The 7851-nt window shown below is 43.5% G+C and overlaps 1 protein-coding gene across 5 annotated transcripts in view; it reads left to right on the top strand.

The window, feature by feature from the left end:
• Positions 1–1770: 1770 nt before the first annotated feature.
• HDDC2 (HD domain containing 2) overlaps positions 1771–7851 on the top strand; it is a 78663-nt gene continuing 72582 nt past the window's right edge. Inside the window, exons 1-3 of one of the 5 annotated variants that reach the window (XM_055263296.2) lie at positions 1771–2108; positions 3261–3382; positions 5111–5213. In XM_055263296.2, the coding sequence (XP_055119271.2) occupies positions 2025–2108; positions 3261–3382; positions 5111–5213 (309 nt within the window). In that variant the 5' untranslated portion in view covers positions 1771–2024. The remainder of the gene's footprint in view (positions 2109–3260; positions 3383–5110; positions 5214–7851) is intronic. The other 4 variants (XR_010116594.1, XM_063621165.1, XM_063621152.1 and 1 more) reach the window with 4 other exon arrangements.

Genomic DNA, 7851 nt, shown 5'->3' with positions numbered 1-7851 from the left:
GTCCATTCTTGCATTACTATAAAGAACTACTTGAGACTAGATAATTTATAAAGAAAAGATATTTCATTGGCTGTATAGGAAGCATGGCTGCAGAAACTTACAATCATGGTAGAGGGTGAAGGGGAAGCAGGCATCGTCTTCACCTGGCGGAGCAGAAGAGAAAGAGAGCAAAGGGGGGAAGTGCTACACACCATTAACTAGATCCCATGAGAACTCACTCACTATCACAAGAACTGCAAGGAGGAAGTCTGCCACCATGATCCAATCACCTCCCACCAGGCCCCTCCTCCAACTTTGAGGATTACAATTTGACATGATATTTGGGTGGGGTCACAGAGCCAAACTATATCACTCCTTAAACCTCAAATGCCTCCTCCTCTATTCACAAACATTCAAGCCTCCTTTCTTCCCAGAGGCCTAGCAAGATTGCACTCCACAGGCCCCCTTTGAAGTTAGATGTGGCAGTGTTACTTATTTCGCCAACGATACGTAGACGAAAGGTCATATATCACTTCCAGAGGCAGGCTTTAAGAGCCAGAGTGCCATTTTTCTTTTTTCCAATTTTGGCAAAAGAGAGCAAAGAAAGCCTCCTAGCTCCCTGAGTAAGGTTAGAGCAAGCAGCATCCTCTAGCTGATCTACCATAGACACTTAGCATGAGAGAGAAATAAACCTTTGATTTGTTATTATAACATCCCAGCCTATACTTTGCTTCCTAATTTGGTGAGAAAATAGAAGCAATCAGAAGAGAACTTCTACAACCTCCCATGACCACATCTGTAACTGATTAGTCACCCTATACTCTGTCCTCCTCCAATATTTGAATGAATTCTCCATATTCCTATCTAAAGCCCATCTTTTATCTTGTACACCAGATGGGAAGTATTTTTCCTTACTCAAGGCCGACATTCAAATATTTCTCTTCTTTGTCTCTTATGTAATCAATGTTTCCTTTTCTACTAGATCCCCTTCATCAGTAAATAAACATGCATAATATCTCCTGTTTTTAAACAATCTCACCACTAGTTAACAGCACCCCAACCCCATCTCCAATGTGTTGTATGTAATACTTGCTCCTATTCTCTTCAGAATTATCTCACTAGGTTCGGCTTGTCCCACTACACTGAAAACTGCTTTTGTCAGGGTAACCAATAATATCGAATTTACTAAGTCTAGAAGTCAAATCTTGGTCCTTATCTGACGTAACATTGACTTGGTTGACCATATTCCTTCCTTCTTGAAATATTTTTGTACATGGCTTCCAAGGCACAACTATCCTACCTACTAATCCTTTTCCTACCTCGCTGGCTGTTCCCTCTTGATCTCACAAAGTCTAAATGTTGGGGTTCAGGCCTTGGGTGTCTTTTCTTCTTCATTCACACCCTCTTGCCAGGTGACCTCACCCAGTTTCATGGTTTTACACTGTCAACTGAAGAATAACGAGGTTCATAAATTTAGAAAGGAGAGCTTTATTTTTCAAAAAGAGTACTGAGTGTCGAGTATGTGCCAAGCAAGGTGTCTGCCACTGAGGGAGCAATGCCCAAGCAGCGGACACCAAGGCCAGGAAGGCAAAGGCTGGACAGAAGGGCCTGGGAAAACCGTGAGAATATGGAGGAGGGGGAGGAGGAATAAGAACAGGAGGAGGAGGAAGAGGAGGGGGAGAGAGGAAGAGGAGGGGGAGAAAGGAAGAGGAGCAGGAGGAGGGGGAGAAAGGAAGAGGAGCAGGAGGAGGAGGAAGAGGGAGAGGAGAAAGCGGAAGTGGAGGAGGAGGGAGAGGAGAAAGCGGAAGTGGAGGAGGAGGGAGAGGAGAAAGCGGAAGTGGAGGAGGAAGAAGAGGAGGAAGAAGAGGAGGAGGAGGGAGTTGGAAGGGGAGGAGGAAGAGGGGCAGAAGGAAGAAGAGGGGGAGGAGAAAGAGAAAGAAGTGTAAGAAGAGGGGGAAGAAAGACAAGGGGAAGGGGAGGAGGAGGAGGAGGACGAGGAGGAGCTTCGCCGCGGCCTGCTCCGCCCAGCCGGGGTCGGTGGCCACATGGCTTCGGTCTCCTCTGCGACCTTCTCGGGCCACGGGGCTCGGTCCCTACTGCAGTTCCTGCGGCTGGTAGGGCAGCTCAAGGTGAGCCGGCACCAGGCCGGGAGGCCGCGGCCGAGCAGGCGGGACTGTGGGGCGGCGGAGCTTCCGGCCTCCCCGCTCGGCCCGCGGTCTTTCCCCTTCCTGCGCCGCGTCCGCCACGCCGAATTCGGGAAAGGCCCCAGTCCTGCGGATGCGGCCGCGCGTCGCTGAAGGTGGACGGAGGAAGAAGCCGGCGGGGCAGGCTGGCCAGCTGGGGCGGCACGGAGTCTGAGCCTAGAGCCTAGAGCCTGGCGCCGCGAGGTCCACCCTGCAGCTGCGCCGGTTCCCGGAGAGCAGCCGGCCTGGCCCTGCCTGCACTGAGCTTTTGCGGGGCTCACGACCCCAGAACTGCGTGTGTGTGTGTGTGTGTGGAGGGCGGGGCTGCTTCTGAACACGGGTGGGAAGAACAGAATCTGTCGGCTCTGCAGATTTTAAGTGGAGCGTTTTATATCTGTCTCACAGTTACTTCCAGAAACAACTTTTCTCCCCGCCACCCCCCAAACAGGATTTAACGTAATATACACGAGTTTCATCATGTGCGTCTTCCCCGTCTCTCTCCCAAGTTCAAAGTAAATTATCTGTTTCATGCCACTCTGACTACTATTTGTAACATTCCTTAAAGATGTAGAATTCTGAGGAAGAAATGCAGTTTCACAAGATGAAGTTATGATGTGAATAAAAGGAAGAGTCAAGGCTGGTGGTAGCATCAAGCAATCAGAAGTGCCCTTATCCCTTGTGCCTCAGAATTTGGAAGGCTATCACTCGTTCACGTTAAGAGCCTTCGATACAGTGTTTTCTGCTTGTGTAGGATTATTTGAAGGCAAAAAGCCCCAACTCTTGTAGTTAGGAAAAATGATGTTTTGTTTTTGTTTAAAGGACTTGCATATGTTCCATAATTATACATCAGTAACAGAGTAATTTGACGAATGGACTTCGTGACTTATCTCTGTCTTCTCCGCCTTTCATTCTCTGAACTCTCTAGTTCATTTGATTCCAGATGTCTATCATTTTAGCTAGTTTAGCAAAACATTTTGTAATAGGTTCTGAAATTATGACCCGGCTTCTGTGTGATATATCCTGGACATCTCTTGAAGAGCATAGCAGATAGTTAATATTTGTTCTTTAAAACTTCTTTTTCTTCTTCATATTTATCAGAGAGTCCCACGGACTGGCTGGGTATACAGAAATGTCCAGAGGCCGGAGAGTGTGTCAGATCACATGTACCGGATGGCAGTTATGGCTATGGTGATCAAAGATGACCGTCTTAACAAAGACCGGTAAGCTGAGCTGGACTTCGATGCTCGTGAGAGATTCTGGTCTATGGGTGTGCACCCGTTTTTACCACTGAGACCTGTGTCAAATCCTTGTAGGTTAGTTTATAGGTCAAGCAAAATTATTTGAAGCAAATCATACAAATTTAGGATGTGGGTTGTGTTGCCTCAGTTGTTGTAAACTGCAATCTGGGGTTTCTGTTGGCAAGTGATAGAGCCTGCCTAGGGTATCAGAGGAAACTTAAGTGTGATATTGGGGCCTTGAAGGTGAGTGTGTTATGTCTAACATTCTAGCATTGTATTAGTACACTGTGTGCTTTCTAGTGCCTTTTATGGATAGTAGCATCCATTCGTGAGGCTTCTTTTTGGAGTTGTATGTGCAAGACATAGCTGAGAAAGAGGTATCCTCTCCCCGTTCATTTAATTGACGAGTGTTAAAATGCTTTTTGAGCACAGAACAAAAGTTTACTAGCATATAAGAGAGTAAATAAATCCCAAGTGAATTACGCAGGCCCAAAATAGCTTCTATAAGAAGTGAAACGTAAGTTATGGTCGAAAATGTTAAGTATTGTAAGAGTAGGGGAGATCACCTGTTCTTGGTTGATCTTAATGGAGGAGGTGCAATCTGAGTTGAGCTCTAAAGGGTTAACGTAGCCAGAGAGGTAGGAGAAGGCACTGCATGCAGAGAGACGGGCAGATAAACCAAAGCCCTGAGTGTAGGAAAGTAAAGGAGTATTTTGCAAATGAGAAATAAATCAACTTGACTGCAGCAAAGGGTTCATTTGGGAAGCCTGAGGAGTCCTATGTTACTCAGCAGATGATGTGGAACTGAGGAGGATTTTGGCAAATAGTACAAGGTAAAAGTGAAGTCCAGTAGAGATGCAATTTGGAGTAGTCTGGGATTTGAATTGGACCAGAAAGAGACTAGAGGCAGGGAAATCTCAGAGGACACTGTTGGGCCTTCTACTGCCTTGGTAGTGTGGGGAGCCTAAAACATACTGGCTCTATGGGGCATTTCTCTCATTACTTGACTTCCTGTTTTGATGATGATTATCATGACCACTATTCCTTAACCACTAATAATCATAACCACTTATTGAATGATTCACATGTGTCAGGAACATGAAAGTTGTCAAATGTAATTTTTTTTTTTTTTTTTTTTTTGAGACAGAGTCTCACTTTCTCGCCCAGGCTGGAGTGCAGTGGTGCAATGTCAGCCAGCTGCAACCTCCACCTCCGAGATTCAAATGATTCTCCTGCCTCAGCCTCCTGAGTAGCTGGTATTACAGGTGCCTGCCACCACACCCAGCTAATTTTTGTATTTTTGGTAGAGATGGGGTTTCACCATGTTGCTAGGCTGGTCTCGAACTCCTGACCTCAGGTGATCCGCCCTCCTCGGTCTCCCAAAGTGCTGGTGTGACAGGCGTGAGCCACTGCACCTGGCCTATTTATCAGCCTTTTAAAGTGAGATTTCAGAGACAAACCATTTAAGAAAAAAAATTCATGCTAACAATTTCCCCTATACTCACATGTGTTTTATTGAATATGAACTAATAGTTTTGATCAGAACTGTTGTAGGCTGGCAGAATATAACTACTTTAGAAAATACTGCATTAAAATACTTTGTGAGGGTGGAGAAAAATATATATATTATATAACTTTGGAAGAGTATAGAGAAGGAACTTGTAGTAAATATAATTCTGTGTAATTATTCAACATTTCTTGCCTGATCAGATGTGTACGCCTAGCCCTGGTTCATGATATGGCAGAATGCATCGTTGGGGACATAGCGCCAGCAGATAACATCCCCAAAGAAGAAAAACATAGGCGAGAAGAGGTCAGTGTTGGCTATTGACTCTGCAAAAAACCACCAGAAAAACCTGTTGCTGAAGCAAAGCTAAGTTTATGAGACCTGTTGCAGTTAGGGAGAATACCGCCTTGATAGTCTTAGTAGTGTCTTAGGAAGGGGAAGGTCAGCGGAGGATATTTTTAGAGATTCAGGGCCTGGGCTGGAGAATGTTAAGATGGATCTTACAAGTTAGGCAACTAGCTGGGATTGCACAGTTTAGGACATAATAGATTTAGATTGGTAAACATATGAAGGAAGGTCGTAATGAGTTTTGAAGAGTAAACTGTTACTGTTGACTCTGTTTTAGGGGGTTTATAGCCTTATCTTCTAGAAGCAGGGATTTCCTGGAGTAAGCAGCAGATTGGATTTTGCTTGTTGTGTTAGTCTGTTCTTTTGTAGCTTTTATAAAGAAATACCCGAGGCTAGGTAATTTTTATTTTATTTATGTTTGTTAATTTCACCTTTTATTTTAGATACGGGGTATATGTGCAGATTTGTTACATGGGAATATTAAGTGATGCTGAGGTTTGGAGTACAGATCCTGTCACCCTGATAGTAAGCCAATAGGTAGTTTTTTTAACTCCCCTCTCCCTCCACCCTCTAGTAGTCCACAGTATCTATTTTTCCCTTGGTTATGTGTATGTGTGCTTAATGCTTAGCTTCCACTTATAAGTGAGAACATCTAGTATTTGGTTTTCTGTTCCTGTGTTAATTTGCTTAAGATTATGGCCTCCAGTTCCACCCATGGTGCTGCAAAGGACATGATTTCATTCTTTTTCATGGCTACATAGTATTCCATGGTGTATATGTACCACATTTTCTTTAACCAGTCTACCAGTGATGGGCACCTAGGTTGACTCCATGTCTTTGCTGTTGTTAATAGTGCAGCAGTAAAGATATGATTGCATGTGTCTTTTGGGTAGACTGATTTATTTTCTTTTGGGTATATACTCAGTAATGGAATTGATGGATTGAATGGTAGCTGTAAGTTCTTTGAGAAATCTCTAGACTGCTTTGCATAGTGGCTGTACTAATTTACATTCATACCAACAGTGTATAATCATTCCCTTTTCCCCACAGCGTCACCAGCTGTGGAGGAAAAAAAAGTCTTTTTTTGACTTTTTAATAATAGGGTAATTTATAAAGAAAAGAGGTTTAATTGGCTCATAGTTCTGCAGGTTGTACAGGAGCCATAGCGCAGGCATCTGCTCCTGTGGAAGGCCTCGGGAAGTTTCTAATCATGGTGGGAGGCAAAGGGGGAACAGGTGTATCACATGGCAAGAGCGAGAGCAAGAGAGAGAGGGTGGGGAAGTGTCACACTCTTTGAAACAACCATATCTCATTTGAACTGATTGATCAAGAACTCACTCATTACGAAGAGGATGGCGTTAAACCATTCATGAGGGATCCATCCCCATGATCCAATACCTCCTTCTAGGCCCCGCGTCTAACACTGGAGGTCACATTTCAACATGAGATTTGGAGGGGACAAACATCCAAACCCTATCACTTGTCTCTGCCTTGTTTAACACAGTAAGAGGGGTTTATGTCTGCTCCCAGCTTTGTTTAACACAGGGACAGAAAATTATGTTGGTTTCAGTTCTCGTTAATATGTAGATGTAGATAGTATAACTTTCATTAGAATAATGGAAATAGCTGGAATTTAAATGAATTTGTAGGAATTCTCCATGCTAAATAAGCTCTTTGGAGAGAAGTTCTATAAATCACAAACTGAATCATTATTATAATTATTATTTAGTAAATTTTAAGTTACTCCTTTAACTTAGGGGTTGAAGGTAAAGAAAAATCAAATATTTGTATTACAAAGAAATGAATAACATCAATAATGTATTAAATTAACATCAATTTGGACTCTAAACCCAAAGCCCAGGGCAAACGAGGAAGATGTGTTTGAAGCAGAAGCTGGAAAATGAAGGAAGCCTTTTTTGAATGCTGAGTGGTTGGTTTTCAATTCAAGAATTATTGCTAGCTACTTTTATTAGAGGCCTAAGAGATTGGTCCTAAATTGCTGAGTAGTAGGAGTTTTTATTGAGATGGTTTAACAGGGCAACTGGGCTTAAATATCTATTCTCAGAGCTGGGGAGACTGGAGCTTGTAGGGAAAAGAAAGAGATCAGACTGTTACTGTGTCTTTGCAGAAAAGGAAGACATAAGAAACTCCATTTTGATCTGTGCACCTGTAGACTAACAGGGGCTCAGTAGCCAGCAGGATTTTTGCCCTCCAAAGGTAAGAAGAGCCACAAGGAACGAGAGTCCCACTTTAAGAGCTCCAACCTACCCAAAAGTATAGGCACAAGGGGAATAGTATAAGGAATGTGTTCTTCCTGCCAAAGTTTAGGTCCAAGATGCAGGCTGACCAAGACAGGAAAAGGGGAGGAGTCTCAGGAAATGTTTCTCTATATGAATCTGCACTGCCGTGAATAAAGAACTGTTCTGTTGACTGGCAGAATTAATATAAAAAGAAACCAATTAGTTCGAGATTCTTAGTTGCAGAAAGGAATTAGCAGCTGAACCAGAGGATGGTGAGTAATGAAGTATAACACAGAGGGAAAGGAAGGGAAAAAATCCCTCAATTATACAGCTCATTGTAGGATAGTTTTATTCAA

Source organism: Symphalangus syndactylus, chromosome 2 (genome assembly GCF_028878055.3).
Source record: "Symphalangus syndactylus isolate Jambi chromosome 2, NHGRI_mSymSyn1-v2.1_pri, whole genome shotgun sequence".
Taxonomy (NCBI): Eukaryota; Metazoa; Chordata; class Mammalia; order Primates; family Hylobatidae; genus Symphalangus; species Symphalangus syndactylus.
The sequence above is the reverse complement of the archived record's forward strand: the minus strand, read 5'-3'. Positions and strand labels throughout refer to the sequence as shown.